A 25,457-nucleotide genomic window follows, 5' to 3' on the forward strand; every position below is an offset into this window, starting at 1 on the left:
AAGCATAATATAACTAAACACCTGTTTAATACTGTGAATTTTAACAATGCATTGGGAATTTGTGGGGAAGGAAAATGGCATGTTAATGGAAAACACAGAGACTTCAAGAGCATCTGTGAAATCCTGGAAGGAGAGCATCAATAGCAACAACAGAGGCTCCATGGACTAATGGAGAAATCAAGAGGCTGACTTGGAAAACAGATTTAGTCCGCTGTTGGTTCCACAGCTTTAGAGGGTGGTCCCCGCAGACTGATGCAGCACTGCACTGGTTTATCCATCACAGCACTGACTGATCTAGCCTGTGGTTAATTACAGTTATTTCGTTTGTATTAATTGCTGCCAGCTGTTGTAAAACATGGAAATTGTCTAATTAGTTGCATTAGTACCGAGGGTAGAATTGAGGTAGGCACATCAAGTTGCTTCAGGATCACATGTTTTAATGTGGATGTATTTATTTATTGAATAATTTAAAACAAATATTAACAGAACAATAGAAATCTATACCTACGGGGTGGTAGCTAACTGCTGGGAGGCCCATCAAGGAAGGGAAATACGGGAAAAGGATAAAAGTTTTGATTTTATGGCATGCATGTTACAGATCAGTATAACATCAACGCAGGAAAGGAACTGGAAACAGGCCAAACTTGTGCGCAACTGGCTTTAGTTGCCTCTCTAGAAACACTGGGAGTGGGGTAGTCCTGCAACATAAAACCTGTGGGGAGGGAGTGCAGTTCTCCCTGCAGTAAGCCAGAGAAGGTGGAGGGAGGGTTGGGTGCAGGGATGAAACTACCCTAGGCCTAACGAAGTTGCCACACTGCAGTTGGCACTCAGGACTTCCAAGACACTTGAGAGAGTGTCATGGGATAACATCCTGGAGGGAAGAGGGGCCCAGGAAAGCTGGCTGATATTTAAGGATCACCTTCTCCAGGCCCAAGAGCAATGCATCCCAACTAAGAGAAAGTCAGGTAGAAACTCCAGTGTGGATGAGCAAGCAGCTCCTAGAAAAGCTCAGACTTAAGAAGGAAGGACACAGGGCGTGGAAGCAAAGACAGGTACCCTGGAGGGATTACAGAGAGGGTGTCCCAGCAACTAGGGATCAGGTTAGGAGAGCCAAATCCCAGATGGAATTAAATCTTGCCAGGGATGCAAAGAAGACTAAGAAAAGCTTCTGTAGGTATGTTGGGGAAAAAAGGACAACCAAGGAAAATGTAGGCCCCCTTCTGAAGGAAACAGGAGACCTAGCTATACAGGATACTGGGAAGGCTGAGGTTCTCAATGTCTTCTTTGCTTCACTCTTCTCTGCCAAGTGCTCCAGCCTCCTCACAAAGGCCACAGCAGGTGAAAGCAGGGACTGGGAGAACAAAGCAACCCCCACTGTAGGAGAAGAGCAGGTTGGTGACCATCTAAAGAACCTGAAGGTGTACAAGTCTATGGGACCTGATGGGGTCCACCCACAGGTCCTGAGGGAGCTGGCAGATGCAGTTGCTAAGCCTGTGTCCATCAGATTTGAGAGTCATGGCAGTCTGGTGAGGTTCCTGCTGATTGGAAAAAAGGGAACATGGCCCCTATTTTTATAAAGGGGAAAAAGGAAAACCTGCAGAACTACCAGCTGGTCAGTCTCACCTCTGTGCCTGGCAAGGTCATGGAGCAGATCCTCCTAGAAAGTCTGCTAAGGCACATGGAAAGTAAGCAGGTGATTGGTGACAGCCAGCATGGCTTCACTGAGAGCAAATTATGCCTGACCAATGGGGTCACCTTCTATGACAAGGCTACAGAGATGGTGGATCATGGCAGAGCAGCTGGCATCATCTACTTGGATTTCTGCAAGGCGTTTGACACTGTCCCACATGGCATCCTGGTTTCCAAACTAACAGGACATGGATTTGACAGATGGACCACTTGGTGGATCAGTGATTAGCTGGATGGCCACACCCAGAGAGTTGTAGTCAATGATTCAGTGTCCAAGTGGAGATCAGTGACAAGTGGTGTCCCTCAGGGGTCAGTATTGGGACCAGTGCTGTTCAATATCTTTATTGGAGACATGGACATTGGGACTGAGTGTATTCTCAGTAAGTTTGGTGATGATACCAAGCTGTGTGGTGTGGTTGACACCCTAGAGGGAAGGGAAGCCATCCAGAGGGACCCTGACAGGCTGGAGAGGTGGGCCAGTGCCAACCTCATGAAGTTCAACAAGGCCAAGTGCAGGGTCCTGCACCTTGGTCTGCACAACCCCAGGCACAAATACAGGCTGGGGAGAGATTGGCTGGAGAGCAGCCCTGAGGAGAAGGTCTTGGAGGTGGTAGTTGATGAGAAGCTGGACATGAGCTGCCAGTGTGTGCTGGAGCCCAGAGAGCAACTGAATCCTGGGCTGCATCAAAAGAAGTGTGGCCAACAGGGCCAGGGAGGGGATTCTGCCCCTCTACTCTGCTCTGGCGAGACCCCACCTGGAGTGCTGTGTACAGCTCTGGGGCCCTCAGCACAAGAAAGACACGGAGCTGTTGGAGAGGGTCCAGAGAGGGCCACCAAGATGATCAAAGGGCTGGAGCACCTCCGCTATGGAGACAGGCTGCAAATTGGGGCTGTTCAGCCTGGAGAAGAGAAGGCTCTGGGGAGACCTTACAGCGACCTTCCAGTACTTGAAAGGGGCTTACAGGAAGCTGGGGAGGGGCTTTTAATCAGAGAAGATAGTGATAGGACAAGGGATAATGATTTTAAACTGAGAGAGGGGAGATTTAGGTTAGATATTAGGAAGAAATTCTTCGCTATAAGGGTGGTGAGGAACTGGAATGGGTTTCCCAGGGAGGTTGTTGATGCCTCATCCCTGGAGGTTTTTAAGGCCAGGTTGGACAAGGTTTTGTGCTACCTGATCTAGTGGTAGGGTTTCCTGCTCATGGCAGGGGGGTTGGAACTTGGTGATCTTTAAGGTCCCTTCCGACCTTCATGATTCTACGATTCTATCATTTCTGGGCAACACCGAGGCTGCAATAACGTTAGTGCTGACACGACAGGCCTTTAGCCGTCCCTCCCCGTGCCCTGCAGCCTCCCTTCGTGCAGTGCAGGAACCACACACCTCGCACAGCGTTAACGCAAGCACCTTCAGCTCTAGCAGGTGCAGTTGATCTCCCAACCTGAGCCTTTTTTTTTTTTTTTCTCGTTTCTGGTATTACCCAGGAGAACCAGGAGACGTTTAGTTCACACGTTTCCACCCTGCACTCCCAGCCAGCAGGGAGGCACAGCACCCGGTGACACGCGGCGGCAGCCGTGCCTCCCCGCGCAGCCCTGGGGCCCGTGTCCCTCCAAAGGCGGAGCCCGCGGAGGCCGAGCGAGCGAGCGAGGAGCCCGCAGCGCCACGCAACGCTCCCGCGCTCCGCTGGGCGCGGGCGGGACTCCGCGACGGCTTCGCCCGCCCTCTCATGGCCCTCGCCGCGCCCCGTAGTGGGCGTGGTCTGCAGGCCCGGCCGTGCGGCGGTGCCGGTGGGTGCGGGAGCGGTGCGGGTGCGGTGCGGGTGCCGGTGCCCGCAGCGGGGCCGGGGAGGCGGGGCCGGGGCCGCCAGGGCTGGTGTGCGCTGTTAGCGGTGCGGGAGGGGAAGGGAGGCGGCGCCTGGCGGGGCCGGGGGCTGCCGAGGGGCTGCGGTCGCGGCCCGGTGTGCGGGGCAGAGCCTGGGGGGATGAGCTGCCTGCGCGGCGCTGCCACCGCGGGGCTCGGCCGCGGCGAACGGGGAGAGGCGGGGGGTGAAGGGACCGGGAGGCGGAGCGGAGCTTGCCGGGGTGTCGGGAGCGGCCCGGAAGACAGCCCGTCGGAGCCGCAGCGGCCATTGCGGAGGCAGGTGGTTCTGGGGCTCTTCAAGTGCAGGCAGGGCCCTCGCACTCCCGCGCTGTGGTGGGTGCGGTGCTGCCGGTGCGCGGGCTGGGCCGGGCCGGGCCGGGCTGCCCCTCTTGAGTCGGGTGCTTGGCATCCTGGCTGGCATATTCGTTTGGCACAGCGCTGAAGCTCACTGCAGTGTATGCGTTTCACAGACGGTTTCCCCGCGGGTTGTCACAGGCTCCCGCGTGCCTCATTCATACGTGTTGCAGCTGCTTCCTCCAAACTCTTCCCCCTGCCTAGCCACAAATCCTTTTGGATCCCTTCTGCCTCTGCTCTGAAGAGTTTTTGCCTGCTAAATGCCATGCTGTGAGGACGAGGTGAAGTTATAAAACGAAATAGTGTTTCACAGATACTTGTGGGTTTTTTGTTATTTTAATTTTGTGTGAACTTCTTGGGGTTAGGGGTTTTTTGTGCACTGTACAAGCACAGTTAGGGAAAGAAATTATGGTGCAGCATCTAAACACCCTTTCAAAGCACAGCAGAATAACTTGGTCCTTTTATTACAGAGAGATTGCAAGAAGATTCCCAGCTGCGTTGTTGCAAACTCCAAGGAAGGCACAGAGGACGGTAGGCTTGAGTTCCTTGGGAGTTCAGGCTTCTCTCTGCACCTGGGAACCATCTTTAATGTGCCTGTCATCAACTTTCACGGTCAGTATCTTCTTTGTTTCTACATGGGTTGATTATTTCCTATGTATATTAACTCCTTTTTTTAAAGAATGACTGGTGTTACCATAAGTTGAACAGCAAGTTGCTTCAGTGCTGCACTTGCAACTATGTGTAAGTAACAATAAGAGGGCTTGGTTGTGTGTTTCCACTACCACCTGCCTGAGCTCCTCAGAGTCCTTCTTATCAGACTCTGATCTGGCATCCTTTGTAGTAGTGCATTTTAGAAGTCAGTCCATTGTGTGTGGTATTGTTTACAGTTGGCCAGCTGGTTGGTGGCCCTCAGTCTTAGACAGCAACTTATTTCATGCTCCATTTTACACAGATGTAAACAGAGAAGTGTTCATGGCTTCTTTGTAGTCCTAAGATATGCAGAACAATCAGGCAGTGGATAGTAGCAATCTTTCAGTTGTGTTGTTTACCTAATGACTGAACATTTTAAAGTCAAAGAATATTTGAGAAGAGGCCAAGGAGGAAATGCTGAGCGGCTTTTAGATAGTGACCAGGTTTGATGTTGTCATGGTTTAACCCCAGCTGGAAGCCAAAGCACCAGACAGTTGCTTGCTCACACTCTGGTGGAAAGGGGGAGGGAACCAGAAGGGTAAAAGGGAGAAAACTCATGGGTTGAGATAAAGGTGGTGTAACAGGTAAAGCAAAAGCTGTGGATGCAAGCAAAGCAAAAGGAATACATTCACAACTTCCCATCAGCAGGCAGATGTTCAGCCACCTCCATGAGAACAGGGTACCATAACCCGTTATGTTTACTTGGGAGGATGAAGACCATCACTCCAAACATCCTTCTTCTTCCCCCAGCTTTATATGCTAAGCATGACATCAGATGGTGTGGCATATCCCTTTGGTCAGTCGTGGTCAACTGTCCCAGCTCTGTCCCTGCCCAACTTCTTGTGTGCCCAGACCTGCTTACTGGTGGGATGGTGTCAGAAGTAGAAAAGGCCTTGACTCTGTGTAAGCACTGCTCAGCAATAATGAAAACATCCTTGTATAATCAACACAGTTTTCAGGACAAATCCAAAACACAGCCCCATGCCAGCTACTATGAAGAGACCTAACTCCATCCCAGCCAAAACTGGCACAGATACATATTAACTTGATCTGAGAAATTGCAGGTTATTTTCTTCAGGGCCAGTTGACTCAAGTTTGGTCCAGCTCCACAGTGAGAGAGAGTGTCTGCCTGAAGTCTTGAGCTCTAGGAAACTTGCAATCTAAACAGAAATAAATGCTAAATAACAAGAGGGAAGACAGAAATGCAAAACCAGAAATTTGCACAGGGTTATGTTAGTAGCGGCAGAGATGAGAACAGGACCCAGGTCTTCTGTGGTCATTTGCTGTCTTATGAGAGGATCTGAAAGGGCCCCTTTGTCCTTGGGTATTTTCAGGAGAAGCTCTTTCTGTGTATGTCAGGAATACTGGGACCAGGGTTTGTATAGGAAACACTGCCTCATTTTCTTGGAGGGAGGTTGTGAGCTTCTGAAAATGGGGTTTTCTTCAGAGCTTTAGCCTGAATGCAGGATCTTGGGATCAAGTGCTTCAGCCACATCTACTGTAAAGCAACTCAAGTGCTTGCTCACGCTTTCCCTGGCATGCAGCTCAGAAATAAAAAATTTCCTCTGCAGGCACGTTTCCTGTCATGGTGAAGGAGGGGCATGATGGCAGCCTGCTGGTGCCCCTGGGACCCAAGCTGCAGGCCTGCCCGGAGGAGCTGCTCCGGCAGCGGCCAGGCCGTGGCGGGCAGCCCGAGTACCTGGTCCGGTGGCGTGTGGTCAGCCTGGAGGAGCGAGCCGCGGGAGGCAGCAGCGCCCGCTCTGCCACGGCGAGGCCGGAGAGCGTCTTGATGTGGATGTCTGCAGAAGAGGTCTGTGCCAGCTGCCCGGCGCTGCTGGGCAGGAGGAAGCTGGCAGGGCAGCGGGAGGCAGAGCAGCAGGCAGGCGGCCCGTGTGCTGCAGAGGTCCCGCTGGATGCAGCCTCGCTGCTGGAGCTGAAGGCTGATGTCAGGAGCCTGGTGCAGCGGGCCGGCCGGCAGCTGGCTGAGCGCGGGGCCCCCGACTCCTCCGTCCTCAGCACCATCCACGTGCTGAGCGCCTATGCCGGCATCGGCGCGCTGGCGGGTGCCTTCCGGGAGACGGGGGCCCTCCTGCTGCTGATGAAGATGCTGTGCCACCGGGAGAAGCAAATCCACCACAGCGCTGGCAAGATGCTGAGGGCCTTGGCTTCGCACGACGCAGGTGGGTGCTGCTGCTGCTGGTGCCCCTGAGGAGGTGCCGCTGAGGCCTGGCGGTCCTGTGGGGTGCCTGGGGAGCCGTGCGTGTCAGGGCTTGCTGGCAAAAGGGGAAGAAGAGTCAGGCTTGAGCTGCCAGGTGGCTCCTTGGTCGTAGTTGTCTGGGTGACTTGGGAGGTCTGTCCCCTGACAGGTTCCTGAGCTGGGATCTGATAAACTGTTTGGAGGACTTGTGCCAAGAGACGTGGCAAGAGTGTTGAGGTGTTTCTGGATGCTGTCAGATGGAAAGGCTCTGGGCTGTTCTTGGCAAGGAGCCTTTCCTCAGGCCCTGGAGTGTAGAGGCCTGGTCCTCACCCAGTCCTCTCATTTGACGGGAGCTGCCAGGGCTCAGAAGTGTCTGATGAGGCTTAGGAGCACTTGGAAGGTTGCTAGTGGTGCTGTGTCCCACAGGAGATCTGGCGTTCCCTGTCCCAGATTTCAAATGGCTGTCCAGTGGGGTGGAGGGGGGCGCTGATTCAGGTTAAAACTTAGTTTTTTTCTTCCCTGGAATCCTGTTCAGTTGTTGGAGTTGCTGCTTTGGGGGAAACTTTCAGCTTTAGGGGTGGAAAAATGCAGTTGGAGCAAAACGTTGCCAATACAGATTGAAGGACAGACTGTGGTCCTGGGTGACACAGAGCAGCAAAGCTGTTCCTTGCCAGGGAGGGAAGGTGGGTGTGGGGGTGAGGATTATCTTGATGAGGTTTCTGTTGTTGCAGGGAGCAGAGCCTATGTCCTGCTGTCCCTGAGCCAGCAGGATGGCATTGAGGAGCACATGGACTTTGAGAGTCGCTACACCTTGCTGGAGCTTTTTGCTGAGACCATGTCCTCTGAAGAGCACTGCATGTCCTTTGAGGGGATTCACCTTCCCCAGGTAGCAACAGGCCCTGCCTGGGCTTTAGGGGTCAGGAGGGGTGAGAGTGGGGGGCCAGAGATGGTGTCCTTGATGGGCGCAGGAGGGTAATTGGCAGCGGGCAGCTGAGCGGGACTGGGAATCGGGAGAGTTGGCACAGGATCTGGGCCTGGCTGGAGGCTGGGGAGGTGGAGAGGCGTGTGGAGAGCCTTGTCTGTGAGCAGGGAGACAAGGGTGGGCTGAGAGGTCTCTGCTACTGCCTGCTGGTCCGGAGCTACCACGGGAGCCTGCCTGCAGATGAACTGGTGGCTTGGAGAGAGGTGGGGGCTGGAGGTGCTCTGCAGGCTAGAGCCTGACAGCCGTGCTTGTTGCAGGTCCCCGGGAAGCTGCTGTTTGTCCTGGTGAAGCACTACCTGTGCGTCACTTCCCTCCTGGAGAAGCTCGGCAGTGGCGCGGAGCAGGGAGGGGAGCAGCAGGACCGCGCTGTGCCGAGCCTCGGCGCTGGGGAGAGGAGCTGTGTGAAGCAGGAGTTTGAGTTCAGCATGGCTCTGGCAAACCTCATCTTGGAGCTGGTGCATGTGATGGGCTGGGACCACAGCCAGAAGCCAGAGCTGCTGCCCCAGCAGGAGCTGCAGCCTCGCCCCAGCCGCTCCATCTTCCAGCCCAAGCCCCCGCCCTTCCCTGCTGCCGCGGTGCCTGCGCTCCCTTCCAGTCGTGGTCCTCCCAAAAAGCAGGGTCGTGCCTTCCTGACCCGCTCAGACTTCGCCGACTGCAGTGGCTACGTGGAGTACCTGCAGGCGACCCTGGTGTGCGGCATGAGGGTGTGCTTGCTGGAGGACTATGGTGATGTTAGAGCTGGGGAGGAAGGCGAGGTTCTGCAGAGCACTGGTAGCAGGTACACAGTGCAGGTAGGTCACCAGTGGCTGGGAGGGCAGAAGGGAGGGACAGGGGTGACTGGTGGTTTCCTGACCATGTCTTTGTGCGCAGGAAGTTGGACAATAGGCTTTTCATAGTCAGGACACTGTCTGCGTCTGTCCTAGCAAAGAAGTCACCTTTCAGAGCTGGAAGTGTGGGTCCTAAGGAAAGCCAGTCTGGTTTAGTAGGGGCTGTCCTGCTAGGCTTGCTTAGCCTCTAGTCCAGGAGGCTATATCCTGCTTCCCAGGAACAGTCCCAAGCTCTGGTTTGGCCTTGGGAACAGGCTGGATGGCACAAACGACAAGCACAGCAAAAGGTGTTTGAAGCCTTGGTCTGTGAGGGACAACTTGTGGCATCCTGTTGTTGGCACTGCGTTGGACACAGCCTACGTGGCTGTCTCTTTTGATCTGAGAGTGTGTGCTGGGATCTGTTTCCCTTTAAAGGTGCCCTTTGGGTGAGCAGACCTTAAAAGAGAGTTTGTGTTCAAGAGGGCAGTTAGAGCTGCGCATTTGCAGCTGAGTTGCTAAGTTTGTGCTCAAGATGAAGGAAAAGGCCTCAGCATTTGAGGAGGGGGAGGACTCTTTCCAGGCGCAGAGAGACTGACAGGGTGGTAGTTCCCAGGGCCCTCCTTTCTGCCCCTTTTAAGATGGGTGCAGTGTGTCCCTTTTTCCAGTCACTGGGGACTGACTTCACTTTGCTCTGGTCCTGACTCCTTAACTGCCTTCTGGTTCTGGAGCACTTGCAGATGTAACTTAAACCAGCAGCTTAAAGTGCTCTGAAGTGGGCACGTGCAAGACAATGCTTCCAGCCTTCTCTGCTTGTTTGGTGGTGGGCATTAACCTGCATGTGCTGGGCAAATCTGGCTTGCCCACCTTATTTGCACTTTCTTCTGGTTTCATTCTTTCCCCTTCCTACTCATAAGTTCTTGGGTTCTGTTGAGCAGATTTCTTGCCCACAGTTCTTCTACTTAATCACGTTCTTCTCTGGTTTGATAATTTACCATTGGATGCCCTGTGCTCTACTGAAGTTTGCAATTGACCAGGGGAGCAAGTGACTAAAGCTGGTAGACTTCAAAATTAGGCAGAGTGTGTATTGAAATCTTTCATATTGAAATATGAATTAGGTGGTCTCCTGCTTGAAGAGTGCTTGCTGTCTCCGTGCACTTGGGAAGTGGGAGGACTAATGCAGTGTGAGGACTGAGTGAATGAGCAAATCTGATCCTCTCGATCTGTTTCACCCACAGGTTTTATGGCAGTCAGCAGGTCGGACCGACTGGATACGTTGGCACATGTTGGAGATTATTGGCTTTGGAGACCAGGGGGAAGATCCTGCTGCTCAGAAAAAAGAGTATAGTCTGATAAAGAGCCTTAATGTAGACACAGGTGAGATTATGTGCTGCATGTATGGCCATGTAGAACGGGTTAAGTACTTACTTGGCTTTTGGTTGTATGGAGTATTTTTGAATCCTAGACTTCTGTCATGTTACAGTGAAAGTCATAATATAAAAAGCATAACGTTTGACTTAAACTGTGGCTGTGAAAAATGTGTGTTTGAATCAACTGACCAAACTGCCAAAATAAGAACACAGAATCTCTCTGAGATGAAGCTGATTGAGGCATCCTCCAATCCCCTTAGACAAGATAAGGAACAAACAACATGCCAACAATTTGTGTCATTTCATACTGCTCAGTTTGGGGCAAGGTGAGCATGAAATGCACTCTTTTCAGAGGACATCTGCAGAATCTCCTGGAGTCCTTCAGCATTGCCCTCATACTGGGAGAAGGTAGAAGGGGAAATCCAGACAGAAATCCCTTTCTTGTTTGGTGTCTGACATGCCTCTGGCCAGGGAGACCTGCTAGATTAACTCTTACCACACCCATGATCTCGCAGGACATCTTTTGGGTAGAGTGATGAGGATGTAACTGCTGCAAGACACAGAATGTACATCAGATCAGCAGCTAATTCTCCACTTCAAAAACAGCTTTCTGGGCGGTTGAAAAGGTGGCTTCTTTAATGGCTTCTGCCTCTTGTAGCTAAAGACTTAACTGCGTGTCGGGTTGAAGTGGCTGAGTGAAAACACACGTGGTTGGACTTTGCCTTGTTTCTCTGTCTCTCTCATTTTGGTGGAAGTGTGGGCTCTGTTTCACTGCAGCGTAAAACTCTTTCCAGCCGTCATATCCCACATAGGAGCTGAATGAAAAAGGTAGATGCTTTTTGCTTTGGATCTTGCCAGTTGGAGCAGTCAGCTCCTGGTGACTGGCTGTTGGCATTCACCGTGTGTGGAGTTGCTGGTAGCGCGCTTGGGCCCCTCGGGGTGATTTTGGCCCTTTTCTGGGAAGTCTTGAGGTGGTGACTGGTCTCCCAGGGTGCATTTGCAGAGAGTGCTGCCAGTTGTTGCTTAGCAGATATCAGCAAGCGTTGATCCAGCTCTTCCTTCTAGATTAGGTAGGGAATATCTAACCTACATAATGGATTTTATCTCCCTCCCTTTTGGATGCATCAGCTAAAAGGAGCGTGAGGACTCTGGAGTCTGGTTTTACTTTTGCCCGCGAGTGTCTGTCCTGCTAGCCAGCAGGAGGCGTTTGGAAAAGGGAGAAGCTCCTGGTAGCTTCCTATCCCTTGACTCCTCCCCGTAGCGTCTTGGGCCCCCGCTGTTTCCCCTCGTGCAGCTGCACGCTGGCGCTGTGGATTCTGCTGCTGGTGCTGCTGGGTGTCCCAGTGCGTTCCCTGGCCGGTCCAGACACTGTGGGAACGGGCTGGGGGAGCAGTGAGCAAGAGGTGCCCGTTCTGAGTGTGTGCTTTCTCTGTTCTACCGCCCAGAGGTGCAAGTGAAGGTGGTAATCCCATCTCTACAGCTTGTGGGGTCTCCTGCCAGCGTGTTCCCCCTCTCTCACTGCCCTCCTGTCATCTCCCTTTTCCACAGCAGCCTGTGGGAGAGTGGGGATCTTCCCTGCCCAGGCAGCGCGCGCGAGCTCTTTCCCTGGGGAGTGTGGGCTGTAGAGCAGAGGACGGGGGAACTGGCAGAGCCGACAGTGACTTCCCTTGCTCTGCTGTCCTACAGTTGCTCAGCCGCTTTTCCGCAAGCCCTTTGGCGGGCTGTACTCCCTGCCTTACCTGGGGGAGCAGCCCCCCGAGGCTGCAGAGGCCCTGAGTCGTGCCGAGTGGTGGGAGCTGCTCTTCTTTGTGCAGAAGCTGGAAGCGCGGGAGCAGAAAGAGATCACCTGTCTCATCCAACAGGACCAGGGAGAGCAGGTACGGGCCAGAGCCTGCAGCGGCGAAACGGGAGGGAGGGAGCGAGGGAGAAGTTAGGGGAGGGCCTCGGGCGAGGAGAAGATGGCGAGTGTGAACTGTGCAGGGACAGCCTGAACGGTGCAGAAATGGGTCTGAGACGGGAGCGTGGGGGGATGTTGGAAGCGTGGGGAGCTGGGCCCAGCAAGGAGGTGAGGAGAAAGGAGGGGAAGCACAGACCCCGTGGCCCTGGAAGAGAGGCTGTGTCCAGCGCGGGTTGGGTCGGCGAGGCAGGTCCGTGGGGCGGTTCTGCCAGTTGTGGCTGTGTGGTGAGGGCAGGTGGAAAGCCTGGGCTGGGGGTAGTTGGGCTGGGGACAGGCGGAGGAGGGTGGCACTGGGGGGTGGCCCTGGGGGCCTCTGGCGGGGCAGCCTTTCCGCCCTTGCTGTCACTGGCTGCCACAAGGGGCGTGAGGGCCGTGGCGAGTCGGTGAGGCTTGGCTTGACCCCATCTGTGCAGCCGTCGGAGGTGGATGAAGAAGCCCTGATCCAGCTGTCAGTGCCCGTGGAGCGGGCCCAGAAAGTGCTGCAGGTGTTGGAGAGGCGGTGTCAGGGCAGCGCTCAGCGTGACCTGCGTGGCTCCCAGATCTACACCAAATACCTCCTCGGGAGGGGGGCGGCGCGGGATGGCGGGGGGAGCGCTGCGGTGCCCTCGGAGGGTGCCAGCTGCAGGAGCACTGGCCCTGCAGCCACAGCAGCCAAGTCAGCCAAGGAAGAGCTCTCGGCAAGCACAGTGCCACCCGGAGCCCCCAGTGGGGCAGCCAAGTCAGATTCCCAGCTGTTCAGTGAGCTCCTTGAGAGGGAAGGGCTGTTGTTCCCAGAGGTGACGGAGGAGCAGATCAAGGGTAGGTGCCTGCTACGTGCTGGGAAACACGGGGCCGCTGCCTCGACTGAGGGAGGCCGTGGGCAGGGCATGGGAGGCATCGGGAGGGCTGTGGGTGCTGGGTCTGGGGGTGTGTGGCTCCCTGGGAGCTGCTGTGGGTGTTGCTGCTGCCTTTGACGCCTGTGCCCCTGCCTCCCTCCCACCAGTGTTGGGCAGCTCCGAGGGGGTGAGAGAGAGGGGCTCGCTGGCCAGGATCGCAGCCATAGCGGACACGATCCAGAGCAGCACCTCAGAGGTGGGGCTGCAGTTAGCTGGGCTCAGGCAGATCGTGAGGATCCTGGAGGAGGAGCCTGAGCTCGAGCAGCAAGTCAACAAAGCCCAGGGCAGGCTGGGTTCCTGGAGTGCCAGGTGAGCCTGGGACGGCGTGCACCTCCCCTGCTGCCTGGGGAGGGCCATGTGGGCAGGGCGGGGGACAGTACCGGGGGTGGGAGTGCAGGAGGCGGCAGTGGAAGTGTGAAGTGTGTACGTCCTTGCGTGCTTGTCAAGAAGAGGGTGGATGTTGTGTCCCCTTGTCCCGGGCAGTCTCGTTCCTGGGGCTGACCCAGGCGGGGTAGAGCCGTGTGGGCAGGGAGACAGGGCCTGGCAAGGCCTGGGGTGCTGGCGTGGCAGCAGCAGCGCCAGGAGGCTCCTCCTGAGGTGTTTCCCACGCAGGGAGAAGCTGGTGAAGGTGACAGTGGAGCTGCTGAGCACTGAGGTGGCAGAGAAGGCCCTGGTGGTGCTGGTGCTGCGGCTGCTGGCCCTGCTCATGGCCAAGTACGACTGGCGCGTGCTGTTTGCCACGGAGGGCGGCGTGCGGGCTGTGCTGGCCGGCATGCGGCAGCACGGCTCCTCCGCCCTGGTGCAGCAGGCTGGCCTGGTGGTGAGTGGGGCAGGGGGAGGCTGCAGGGGGTGGGCCGGGGTGCCGGCCGGCCCAGGCGAGGCAGGGATGGGCGCTGCCCTCCCGGCTGCTCCTGCTGTTGCAGGCCCTGAAGGTGCTGTTGGGAGCCGTGGCCGGCAAGCCAGGGGGTGCCGGTGGGAAGCCCCCGCTCCTGAGCCGCGTCGACGCGCAGATGATGCGGGAGATCTTTGCCAGCATCGGCTCTGCCTCCAGCAAGAGCTCGGCCAGCCTGCTGAGTGCCATCCCTGCTGCCATTAGCAGCATGCAGAGGGTGCCAGGGTAGGGGCAGAGCGAGGGCAGCGGCGGGGCCGGGACGGACCCTCCGCGTGGGGAGGGCCGTCCGGGCTGTGGTGCAGGGAGGTTTGTGCCTGGGGAGGAAGGCGCCCGCACGGCTGTGTCCCTGCAGGGGCGGCTCGGGCGTGCGGAACGGCTTGCTGGTGGTGAGCGTGCTGATCGACGGCCACCGCGGCCTGGCAGAGCAGCTGGTGAGCTGCGGTCTGTGCGCCGCGCTGCGGAGCTGCTGGGGGGACGGGCAGAGCCCGGGCTGCCCTCAGGCCGTGCTGGCCCTCGGCGTGACCAACCGGCTGGCAGAGCACCGGCTGCCCCTGGGCCCCGAGACGGCAGGTAGCGCCGCCCGCAGCCCCTGCCCTGCCGTGGCCCCGCGGGGGCGGCGGGCAGGGCTGTCTGGCCAGCCGGGGCAGAGCTCCCTGTGCGGGCACAGCTCAAGCAAGTGCCTGGGCAGGGCCCATGTGTTCTTGTCGTGGCAGGCAGCGAGGCCCCGCTGGACCTGAGGGACGTGCGGGTGCTTCTGGGCAGCCTGGAGGACGGCGTCTTGTCCAAGGACGTGGTGGTGGCCCTGGAGCGGCAGCTCTGCAGCCAGGGCCCCGGGGTCCCCTCTGCCAAGGCGGCCCAGCTGCTGCAGGACCAGAGGTGCTTCAGGCTGTTGCTGCAGAGCTTGGAGCTGCTGGGGGCGGAGAAGGCCGTGAGCCTCAGCATCCTCAGGTGGGCCAGGGGGGGTTTGGAGGAGGTCTGGGGCCTCTGCAGCACCTGTGTGAATGCTGGTGGTGATGCTGGGGGGGCATGTTTGTGAGACCTGGTGGGGCTGTTCCTCTTCACCAGTGGCAGGTGCACCCCTGCGCACGCGTGGGTGCCGACTGGGGTGTCCTGTGGGGACAAGTGGCCATGTGGGGACAGAGCAGCACGTGCCTGGGTGCTGGTGGGGTGTCCAGGGTGCCTGGGAAGCCTTGGCTCCCAGTCCCTGTGGGATGCTGGCCTTCCGGGTGAGGCAGGGAAGCACCGGGCTGCCTCTGGCACTGCAGTCCATGCATCCCAGCCTAAGCGGGCCCCCTGTGTCACTCAGGATCCTGAACAAGTTCCTGGACGGTTACCAGGAGGATGTGCTACCTTGGAACGAGTCTGTGGAGCCCTGTTTGTCCTCTCTGACTGCCCACAGCAGCGACCTGGAGGTGAGGAGGCCCCGGGACTCCTGGCAGGCAGGGGCAGCTCTGCAGGCTGTGCTGTGCATCAGCCAAGCCTGGCGTTGGTGAAGCGAGGGCCCCACCTGCAGCAGCCTGGCCCTGTGGTGGCCTGGCGTGCCCAGCACCTGGCCAGGCTCTGGGGCCCTGCTGCAGTGTTGGGGTGGAGGGGCTGGAGCACTGCAGCACCCGGCTGCTGGGGCCTGGCCGCTCATGGCTGCCTGCTCTGCAGGTGGTGCAAGAGGTCGTTGGCTTCCTCCACCGCCTGGCCACCGCCAGCAAGGACTGTGCGGTGGTGATGTGCCATGCGGGCACCCGCGAGGCTCTGTCCAAAGCTCTAGACAAGCACAGCACGGCCCCGCTGCTGGCACCGGCCCTGCTTGACCTGGTGGTTGACTGCGAGAAGTATGTCAGCCTCTGCAAGAAGCTGATGACCAGCGTCTTGGCTGGCTGCATCCAGGTAGGTGGGCCTGGGCAGACCTGGCTGCACTGGGGCTCTGGGTCCTGGGGCCGTCCAGCTGTCCCTGGCACCCAAGGAGCAGCCTTCTGCTCCCTGCCTGCCGCAGCCCTGTGGTGGGCGAGGGGAGGAGGCCCCAGGGCCCCTGGTAAGAGCGTGGCCCATCCCGTAGCTGGTCCTGGGGCAGATTGAGGAGCACCGCCGGAGCCAGCAGCCCATCAGCATCCCCTTCTTTGGTGTCTTTCTGCGCAACCTTTGCCAAGGTGGGTGCAGGGAAGCGGGAGCTGGAGCCCCGTGCCTGGCACGTGCTGGCCAGGTGGCTGGAAGCCACGTGCTCTCCCCACAGGCTCCAGCGTGGAGGTGAAGGAGAACAAGTGTTGGGAGAAGGTGCAGGTCTCCTCCAACCCCCACCGGGCCAGCAGGCTCACAGATAGGAACCCCAAGACGTACTGGGAATCAAATGGCAGCACTGGCTCCCATTTCATCACTGTCCACATGCAGCATGGTGTGGTGGTCAGGTGGGGCTGGGCTGGGAGCCCAGGGGGGCCTTGGGGCCAGGAGGGCCGGTGGCCGCGCAGGGAGCAGAGGACTTTGGGAATCTGCACGAGCCCTGCCCCACTGGTCCTCATCCTGGAGGTTGTTGGATGTGGGCAGCCGTGCGTGGGGCTGGCAGGGGCCAGGGCAGGGAGGTGGGGACTGCTGGGCAGCACCGTGTCTGTTGTGCTGCAGGGAGATGAGCATGCTGGTGGCCAGCGAGGACTCCAGCTACATGCCAGCCCGTGTTGTGGTGCTGGGGGGAGACAGCCCTGCCGCCATCAGGACTGAGCTCAACACGGTGAGGCTCACATGGGCTGCACAGGCCCCACGGGAGTGGTGGGCTGGTGCTTGCTGTGCCCTGAGAAGGTCTCACCCTGGTGCCCTGGGAGGTGCCCCACAGGGAGGTGGGGATGTCAGGAGCCATGCTGCAGGAGCCTCCTCCTGGCTGTAGGGGAGGCTTGGGCATGGGCAGCCCTGCAGCCCAGTCTGCAGCTGGCTGGTGCACTGGGGTTGTGAGCCAGATGTGGGGTCCTGGTGGGAGGTGCCTTGTGGCTGCATAGGAGCTGCTGGGAGGGACAGAGGCCATAGCACTAGTGGGGGGTGGCCAGCAGAGCATGGAGGGTGGCTGGAGCTTGCTGCTTGGTGTGCTGAGGACTCACTGTCTGCCTGTAGGTGACCGTCCTGCCCTCTGACAGCAAAGTGATCCTGCTGGAGAACATGACCCGCTCCTGGCCTGTCATCCAGATCCAGGTGAAGCGGTGCCAGCAGGTAGGGGAGCAGGGGGCCAGGCCAGGGAGCTGGCAGTGTGGGGTGTCAGGGCCATGCCTGAGGAGCTGAGGGTCACGCTGTCCCACAGGGAGGCATTGACACACGTGTGCGTGGCATCGAGGTGCTGGGTCCCAAGCCCACTTTCTGGCCCATCTTCAAGGAGCAGCTGTGCTGGCGGACGTACCTGTCCTGCACTGCCCGGGCTCATGCCTGGTGCCAGGAGATCTGCCAGGACCATGGCCAACTGCTGCAGCTCTTTGGCAGGTGAGTTGTTCCCTGGCTGCAGCATTGTGTCCCTGGTGTCCCAGGGCCTGGGAGGATGGTGCTGGCAGCCTGCAAGGGCCAGGAGAGGAGCAGCTGGGTGTCCCGCCTGGGCTGTTGTGCCTGGTGAGGGGCCGGGAGCAACTGCCACGCTCTGCTCCCCTGGGGGAGTCCTCCCCACCACCAGCAGGTGCCCAGCAGCACCGTGTGCTCCCTGGTTGCTGATGCAGGCTGAACCGGGCACTGCGGCACGAGCAGGACTTTGCCGATCGCTTCCTTCCTGACGCCGAGGTGGCCCAGGCATTGGGCAGGACCTGCTGGGAGGCCCTGGTGAACCCCTTGGTGCAGAGTATCACCAGCCCAGGTACCCTTCGTCCTCTGAGGCCCAACCAGGCTGCGCCCCAGACGGAGGCATCCCACTCTGAGCCTGTTTGGCCTCGCAGACCCCTGTGGCATCAGCCCCCTGGCCTGGCTGCTGAGCGAGTATCTGGAGCACGTAGAGCCCCCCTGCCGTGCCGCGAGCCACAGCGCTGCCTTTGGTTCCCGTGTGCGGCGCCTGACCCAGCTCCTGGTGCACGTGGACCCCGGTGGCCCAGAGCCAGAGGAGGCAAGAGTAGCTGGTGAGCGAGGGGCTGCCCTCCTGTGGGGCTGCGAGGGCGGTGGTCCAGAGTGCCAGGCTGTGGCCGTGGGGAGCTCTGGAGAGGGCACGGTGTCACAGGAGGCTCGTGAGCTGGGGAAGGCTGGTGGCCGTGCTCTCCCAGTGGCCCCCAGAGAGAGGGGGAGGCTGCTGGGGGTCAGTGTGCAGGGCCTGCCTGTAGAGCCACACTGAGCCTGGGCTTGTCCCTTGGCAGGCCAGAAGGAGGGGAAGAACAAGGAGATGCCAGCCAGGGCTGCGAAGGCGGTGGTGGAGAAGTCGAGCAGCCTGTGGAGCATCTCGCAGTGCTGGCGTGGTGTGGTGCAGCAGCAGGTAGAGCTTGGAAGGCCGGCCATGGGGCCAGAGAGGGTGGTTGGACCCCACTCCCAGCGGGCGGTGCCTGGCAGTGTCCTGGGAGCACGGGAAGGGTGCGGGGTTGTACCTGGTCTCTGTGAGGCCCGGAGGGATGTGTGGACAGTCCTGCCATGCTTGCCCCCTTGGCAGGGCTCAGATGTGGGCCTGGCCCTGCAGCCAGGCTGGTGCTGCAGGCTGGGAAGCAGGTAGAGCATCAGGCTCCTTTCCCGCTGCTGTGCTTCTGTCCTGCCCGTGCAGCCCCTGCCCAGCCCTCGAGGCTGCGCTGCCACCTCGCCGCGAGCTGCTGGGAGCCTGCGGCAGCACCAGGGCCTCCAGGTGGCCCCTGGCTGGGGCCTGGGCAGTTGGTCTCGGCAGAGCGAGACTGGAGCTGTGGATGTTCCCACGAGCTGCCGGCACATCCCAGTGTGGGGCTCACCCCTCTGGTTCTGGGTCCTGCAGGTGCAGCGGTTCCTGGAAACGGCCGGGCAGGCGCCGGACCTTGTGGAGCGATACTGCGTGCTGTACCAGCGCCTGCGCAGCGCCACAGAGCAGCTCTTTGGGCAGCAGGCTGCCTTCCTGCTGGCCCTGGGCCAGGGCTTCGCGGGGGCTTTGCTGCAGCTCTCCTTCCTTACCAGCCTGCACGTGAGTCAGGGGAGCGTGGGACCATCAGTGGTGGGGCCCCAATGGCCCAGGAGGTTGTCCTGGCCCAGAGCTTCCAGTGAGCTCTGTGTGGGTGGTGTCCTGGCCCCCGCCGAGCCATGGAACCCTGCCCTGGGGCGGCCCTGGGTGGTGCCCAGCTGCGGGTGCTCGGTGCTTCTCAGGGCGCAGCCCCAGCCCGGGTGCGCTTCTGTCTCGGCCCCCGGAGCCTCGGCCGCTGCCCGAGAGCCCCAGGGTTTCCCAGCTGCTCCCCCCAGGAACGTCTGCCCTGCAGGCACCTGGCGAGCACCCTCCAAAGCCAGCCCTGTCCCTCTGCAGGTGAGTGAGCAGTTTGCCCGCTACCTTGACAGGCAGATCCAGGAGCTCCACGGGGCTGCGGGCAGTGCGGAGCTGCCCCGGCAGCTGCAGCAGATCCTGGAGCCCTTCGTCATCTTCAGTGGCCTGGAGCTCGCCCACAGCTTCGAGCACTTCTACCGGTGAGGGGTGTCGTGTCTCCACGGGACCAGAGGGCCTGGTGCGGCGTGGTGGGGAGATGCAGGTGGTACTGAGGCCGTGTCTGAGCCCGGCCTGGTGTGGCACTGGTGCTCCTGCCTTGCTTTTCCTGGCTCTTGCACGTGGAGGGAAAGGCTGTGAGGGCCCGTGGGTGCTGCGGGTCTGCGGAGGCACGTTCCCTGCTGGCGACAGGGAGGGGAGGGAGGCAGGTGCTGCCAGGCCCTTGTGCCTTGGGGTGAGGCCAGGGCCGGGGCCCTCTCTGTCTCCTGGCAGGGGCTCGGGACGGTCCCTGACCTGATGCTGGTGGCTGTGGCAGGCACTACCTGGGGGACCGGCTCCTGGCACAAGGGCCGTCTTGGCTGGAAGGAGCCATCGTGGAGCAGATCGGGCTGTGCTTCCCCAGCCGCTTCCCCCAGGAGATGCTGAGCAACTTGGCTGAGTCAGAGGAGCTCCAGCAGCAGTTTTACCTCTTCCAGCTGCAGGAGCAGGACAAGCGGCTGCTCGAGCTGGACACGGGCCTGGATGAGGTGAGTGTGTTGCTGGGGTGGGGGGTCTGGGGCCGTCATTCCTCACAGGGATCCTGGGGCCTATCCTGAGGTGCCCTTGTGTCCACGCGTCCAGGCACCGGGGCCGGCCCCGGCAGCGCATGTGCCGGAGGTGAAGGTGCTGGCCCTGTCCCCGCGCTGCTGGCCCATCTCCCCGTTCTGCTACATGGATGAACCTGGCAGGTTTTTCTCAGCGGCCCTGAGCTCCCCCCTGGACGAATTTGCCACCTTCTGCAGGCAGAGTGAGTGTGGCTGCAGCGGGTGCGTGTGTGGGGTCTGGCCGGGGCCAGGCTCTGCAGCAGCAGCTCAGCAGAGGGGTGTGCCGGGTGTGCTGGCAGTGCCCAGCAGGGCTGGCCCTGGCCCCGGCACTGATGCTGTCTCTGCAGGCCAGAGCCAGCTGGGCTGGGCATGCAGGAAGCCCCCACGGCTGCAGTGGACGTGGCTGGGCCGTGCTGAGCTGCAGTTTGGAGACTGCGTCCTCCACGTGTCCACGCTGCAGATGTACATCCTGCTGTGCTTCAACAGCGCCGAGGTAGGCGCCAGGGCTGTGGTGGGGTGAGGGAGGCAGCGTTCCGTGCTGGAACGTAGCAGGGCCGTGTCCTCCCTTCTGGTGGGGACTCTAGCGGTGGCTGTGGCACAGGACCCGCCTTGTTTGGCCGGGCCTGTGGCTGGTGGGTCTTGGCTGGCTGTTCCCTTCCCATGGCCTCTTGCAGGAGGTGGCTGTGGAGACCTTGCTGCAGGCTACGGGGCTCCCTGCTGACCTGGTGCACCATGCACTGACACCACTGACCCAGGGTGAGGGTGTCCTGGTGCAGAGCTGCGTGCTGGGAGGTGAGTGTGGGGCTGGGGCTTGCCTGGGGAGGTGCTGGTCCGAGCCCCAGGTGGGTGCTAGGGCAGAGGTGCCTGAGCTTGTAGGGGAAGCGACGAGTGAGAGAGGTTGTTGGTGCTTGGGGTGCAGGTCAGTGTGTTCAAGTTGGGACCTGAGGCTGTGTGTAGGACTGAGGGTGGTGTGTGGGGCTGGCACCTGGGGAGGTGTATGGAGTGTTTGGGTCTCAGGTCTGGGGGTGGGGTTGGGGACTGAGGCCAGGGGTTGTGTGTGTGGCTGTTGCTCAGAGCCACGTGTTGGGGATAGGGATGGACCTATGAAGAGAGCAATGGGAGGCCCAGGGTTGGGTCCAACAGGCACATGTGTTCTGGGGTTCCTCCAGGCCCAGCTCAGGGCTTGGCTGACCCTGGGCTGGGTACTAGCTCCAGGTGTGCTACGGCTGAACCAGGCTGCCCTGGCCTGTGCCTCTGGCCACCTGAGGCTGCTGCCCCAGCAGAGGTACCTGCAGGCAGAGAAGGCTGAGGTCAGTGCCCTGGAAAGGAAGAGGAACATCCTTTACTGCCTCATCACCCGCATCCTCAAGGTGGAGAAGCAGCTCCACATTGACAACCTGGTGTTTAGGGTATGGAGGGTTTGAAGGGCTGAGGGGGGGCTGCCTGAGTGCTGCAGCACACTGCAACGTGGGGCTCCTTTGCTGCTGTAGGTGATTGATGCCTGTCAGAAGGGTGAGTCGGGGCCAGGGCTGCAGTTTCTGAGCTTCTGCTGCCACAGTGTGGATGTGCTGTCCTGTGTCCTGCACCTGCTGAAGCAGGGCTATCTCCGGCGCCAGGAGGAGAGGCCCCATGTCTTGGAATACATCTCTGCTGAACCCACAGAACCCTCTACCTCCCAGGTCCAGGCCCAGGTTGCCTTCCACACTGTAGAGATCAAGACAGCAGCAAGCTCAGCCTCTGCTGAAAGAAGACAGACTTTTTCCACTTTCAGGTAGATAAGGACCTATCTGGGCTGGGAGAACACAGGCTGGGTCCAGTCTGTCTTTCCTGAGTACCTGTAGGTTTGGGTTTTTTTTAAATAAATGAGTCTCAAGTTGTGTTCTGTTGGAGAGCTCAGCTGGCACAGGGCTGGGAGTGTGTTCCCGTCATACCACTGGTTGCTGTGCCCAAGCAGCTGTGCTTGTTTTGAGTGGTGGTGGTAGGTCCAACCTTGCCACCATTTGTTCTCTCCCAGCTTTGCTGGCCCCTGCCCTCAGGCATGGAAGGACATGCTTACACCTCCCTGCCATAATGGTACCAGCATTAATTTATTAAAATTAATCCTGAAAAGTAACCGTACAATAAATTTAAAAAAAATAGAATCTTGTAAAAAAAAAAACAAAACAAACCAGGTGCCCCCATGCCACACCTCCAGCTGGCAGCACCATGGGGCAGGGCTGGTTGGGAAGGGATGGGGAGATGAGGGTGACCCCCAGCAGCCTGGAGACTGCCAGCCTCAACAGCAGGGCTGTAGCAGGCCAGGAAAGCTGCTGGGGCTCAGTTCCACTGGGCAGGGCCAGGCACAGCAGCACGAGGCTGGCAGCAGGGCTGGTGAGGGATGGTATAGAGTTGGTGGCCCCTGCTCAGCACCTGCCCCAACCATGAGCAATTCTTTTGGTTCCAGTGCTGGGGAACCTGCCTGGGCCCAGCCCAGCTGGGGCCCCAGCTGGCTGGGGAAAGGGATTGGCAGCTGTGTCCAGGGACAGGGGTGGGAGGCCAAAGACATTTCTGGGTTCCTGCTGGCTGGTGCCAACCCTTGTCCCAGGCTGCTGTTGGGGGTCATAGGAGGCAGATGGCATGGTGCCTTGGCTGGTGTTTGAGGGTGCATGGACCCGGTCTCACTGGCCTCACCTTCATGGGTCTTGGCCCACAGGGAGCAGTGTGGGTGTGGCATCTCCCTCTGCAGAGCAGGCAGGGACTGGGCTGCAGAAGAGAGGGGACCAGAGCATGTCCATCTCTTGTCTCCCTGTCTCTTCCTGTGACCCTCCGCAGCTCCATCCCAGGGTTGCCCCCGCATCTCACACGCTCTTTGAGTAGCCGAAGATGCCCACAGGGAGGTATTTGACGTGCGTTGGCCACTGTGCTGCCAGCTGGAAAAACTTCACATCGTTCCACTCCACCCCATCTATGGAGACTGAGAGGAGAGGGTGCAGTGAGGTGGAGCACTGTCCCAGGCAGCCTGTGCTGCTCAGTCTGACACCGACAGCCCCGCTGGGGCTTGTGCTCTCCCCTCACCTCGCAGCATGGTGTTCTGGTGCTTGGCTGTGCAGATGAGGCGTGTGATCCCTTCGATGACTTGGCTTTTGGGCTCCAGGTCCTTCTCTTTTGGTTTCTTGCTCAGGAACATCACTGGGGGCCGAGGACAGACAGGACCAACATTAGGAAGTCCCCACCTGGCCCTGGGTGGAAGCCCCCTCCCAAGGGCTGGCTGCACTGACTGGCCACTGCTGGGCCGGGTCTCAGCCCTGCCCTCCTGAGGGCTCCCACCCCTGCCCTTTTTGCCATGGACTGTGGACTCACAGCCAGCAAGCTCCCCAGGTGGGCTTGGTTACCTTTCTTGTTTTTCTCCTTTGTGACCACGGTCATGGCCATGGTGCTAGGGGGCACCAGCTCCCCTGTGCTGGGGATGCGGCTGACCTGGAGTGAGCGGAAGTTGCTCTTGAGTGTGTTCTTGATACCCATCTCTCGCTTCTCACCCTCCTTCTTTCTGTCCAGCCCTTGTGTTGTCCAGTAGTCCACCTGCAGGCCCATCACCTCCACACCAGGGCTCAGGGACCTGGGCAAGATGAGCAGCACCATGCAGCACACAGGTGCTGTTCTTGCTTCTCTCCCTCTGCCCAGCCACAGCCTGCCCTGGGATCTCACTGGCCCAATAACCCCAGGATGTGGGAGCTTGGCCAGTGAGCACCTCAAACCCTCCCACCCCAGGACCCACTGCCTCAGACTGAGTGGGACTTCCTTACCCAGCACCCGAGAGGCCACTGCTGACAGATGGGGAGGGTGGTGGGGTGCTCACAGTCTCCTTGCCATAGGGGGCTGTTCCACTGGCAGCTGGTGCTGAGCTCAGCAGGGAGGGAGTGCAGACTGTAGCATCATCAGAATCAACTGCAGAGCAAGAGTGTGAGTTGGGGGATGCAGGGAGGCACCAACAAGGGCCTCCCCAAAATGGAGAAGGGAGCCAAGGGAGCCAGGGAGTGTGGACTCCCAGGGACTCACCGGAGGCGCTGAAGGACTGCTCCACTATGCCCACCTTCACCACCTGCAAGGACGGGTTAGTTAGATGATCACCATCATGGGAAGGGCTATGCACTGCCCCTCTCCCCCCGCACCCGCCCCAACACTGGCCCCTCAACACACTCACCCCCACAAAGGGTACAAACTTCTGGCAGGAGTCCTCATCAGGGCTGCGCAAGGGAGAGAAGCTGGTCAGGATCTGGGTGTGCTGAGCACCAAGTGCCATGTGGCTAGCCTTGTGGCCCAAGGGACCCACACGCTGGCAGGGGCCAATCCTGCCTCATGGCCACTGGGACTATCTTCTCTGCCCTCCCTCCCGTGGGACCCCCTGTCCCCAACATGGCAGCACGGGGCACACTACACAAGGAGGCAAGGAGCTGGGCCCTCCAGTGCTGGGAGAGGGCTTGCATGCGGGAGGGCAGCTCTGCCCCACTTCGGGGTCATGGCTCCTCTGCACGGCAAGAGGGATGGACGCACATGGGGGGAAGGGAGGGGCCAGGCAGCGGCACAGCAAGCACAAGCCAATACCTGATATAAAAATCAAAATAGAGACTTCTCTTCCTTGGGTGCCAGAAACCAAGAGAAGGGAGAGGTGAGAGTGCAGCTGGAACACGAGCATCAACCCCCAGGCAGCACAGTGCCAGCTCGTGGCCCCCGCCCAGCCCAACTCAACCCTGGCCACCAGTCCACCAGTGGGGCCATCACAGCCCACAGCTGCTGGAGGGGCTGGGCACACCAGGGGGTGGCAGGGGATGGCACTGTGGGCTTCTCAAAGCGGAACCACAGCTCCACTCAGCACTGTGCAATCACTGACGAAGTAGAGCCTAGGGCCTGACTCACTAGTCCCCCATCTCCCACAGCCTTGTCCCAGTCACAGCAGCACGAGGCAGGACAGCCACCCTGGGGCCTTGCTCACCTCTTCTGCTTGTACGTCAGCATGGCTTCAGAGATGGGGAGCTGGTGAGAGAGGCTGGCTCCAGCAATGAACTGGGTGACACGGCCTGCTATGTCCACAGTGTCTGCAGGTGCAAAGAGCAGTGAGGGCCTTGGAGGAGCTGGGCCTCAGGACACTGCTGGCCTTGGCCTGCCCTGCTCCTCACCTGCCATGGGTGGTTCAGCCCTGCTGAACAGCTCTCTCCATGCTGTGTCCAGGAAGAGAGTGCTGTATTTGTTATCCACTGAGGCCAGGTACTTGGCAAGAGGGTGAGAGCCTGTGGGTGAGAAGGGCGACATTGACTCCAGCCAGGCAGGGGAGCCCAGGGCAGTGGGATAGGACAACCCTGGGGCTGAACTCATGGTGGTTCTCACCCAGTGGCACAAGAAGGAAACGCAGGTAGTTGAGCCAGTCAGGTGTCTTGCTGGCCAGCTGCTCCACAAAGAAACGGAGGACAACACTCAAGTAGCTCTGGTCCCCTGCCACCACTACCTTCACTGGGGGAGGCATGTGGGAGTTACAGTTACAGCTGCCAAAGGGAGAAAAAAGGAGACCGTGAGGGACACATGGCTCAGGAGGTGGGTCAGGCAGCAGGGGATAGGCCCTGCCAGGCCAGCCAACCCAGCATCAGATACCCA

General features: G+C 59.3%; 2 protein-coding genes across 13 annotated transcripts in view; one reads left to right on the top strand and one right to left on the bottom strand.

Annotated features, from left to right (window-relative positions):
• The first annotated feature begins 3,441 nt into the window (after nt 1-3,441).
• Nucleotides 3,442-21,709, top strand: LOC127382260 (cullin-9-like). Of its 9 annotated transcripts, XM_051613624.1 has the most exons (33): nt 3,450-3,474; nt 4,018-4,182; nt 4,372-4,513; nt 5,342-5,494; nt 6,163-6,771; nt 7,520-7,674; nt 8,028-8,561; nt 9,812-9,950; nt 11,630-11,820; nt 12,314-12,698; nt 12,883-13,084; nt 13,388-13,595; nt 13,699-13,892; nt 14,020-14,237; nt 14,381-14,615; nt 14,974-15,079; nt 15,321-15,548; nt 15,718-15,808; nt 15,892-16,063; nt 16,275-16,380; nt 16,755-16,850; nt 16,939-17,114; nt 17,342-17,475; nt 17,555-17,731; nt 17,963-18,078; nt 18,559-18,741; nt 19,075-19,232; nt 19,565-19,775; nt 19,870-20,035; nt 20,180-20,325; nt 20,507-20,624; nt 21,042-21,241; nt 21,323-21,709. In XM_051613624.1, the coding sequence occupies exons 2-33, from the start codon at nt 4,162-4,164 to the stop codon at nt 21,605-21,607; spliced, it is 6,255 nt and encodes a 2,084-aa protein (XP_051469584.1). In that variant the 5' UTR covers nt 3,450-3,474; nt 4,018-4,161; the 3' UTR covers nt 21,608-21,709. The 9 variants fall into 9 exon arrangements, with proteins under 9 accessions (XP_051469589.1, XP_051469587.1, XP_051469584.1 ...); XM_051613629.1 differs by lacking the exon at nt 4,018-4,182 and having other exon boundaries at nt 3,442-3,474; XM_051613626.1 differs by lacking the exon at nt 5,342-5,494.
• A 191-nt stretch (nt 21,710-21,900) lies between these two features.
• Nucleotides 21,901-25,457, bottom strand: part of LOC127382262 (phosphofurin acidic cluster sorting protein 2-like) — a 75,280-nt gene continuing 71,723 nt past the window's right edge. For all 4 annotated transcript variants that reach the window (XM_051613633.1, XM_051613636.1, XM_051613634.1 and 1 more), the window contains 9 exons: nt 25,194-25,348; nt 24,986-25,096; nt 24,802-24,904; nt 24,013-24,055; nt 23,868-23,910; nt 23,615-23,756; nt 23,204-23,427; nt 22,887-23,000; nt 21,901-22,785 (listed from right to left, as the gene is read on the bottom strand). In XM_051613633.1, coding sequence (XP_051469593.1) covers nt 22,670-22,785; nt 22,887-23,000; nt 23,204-23,427; nt 23,615-23,756; nt 23,868-23,910; nt 24,013-24,055; nt 24,802-24,904; nt 24,986-25,096; nt 25,194-25,348 — 1,051 coding nt within the window. In that variant the 3' untranslated portion in view covers nt 21,901-22,669. The remainder of the gene's footprint in view (nt 22,786-22,886; nt 23,001-23,203; nt 23,428-23,614; nt 23,757-23,867; nt 23,911-24,012; nt 24,056-24,801; nt 24,905-24,985; nt 25,097-25,193; nt 25,349-25,457) is intronic.

The sequence above is a fragment of the Apus apus genome, chromosome 3 (assembly GCF_020740795.1).
Source record: "Apus apus isolate bApuApu2 chromosome 3, bApuApu2.pri.cur, whole genome shotgun sequence".
NCBI classification, from domain to species: Eukaryota; Metazoa; Chordata; class Aves; order Apodiformes; family Apodidae; genus Apus; species Apus apus.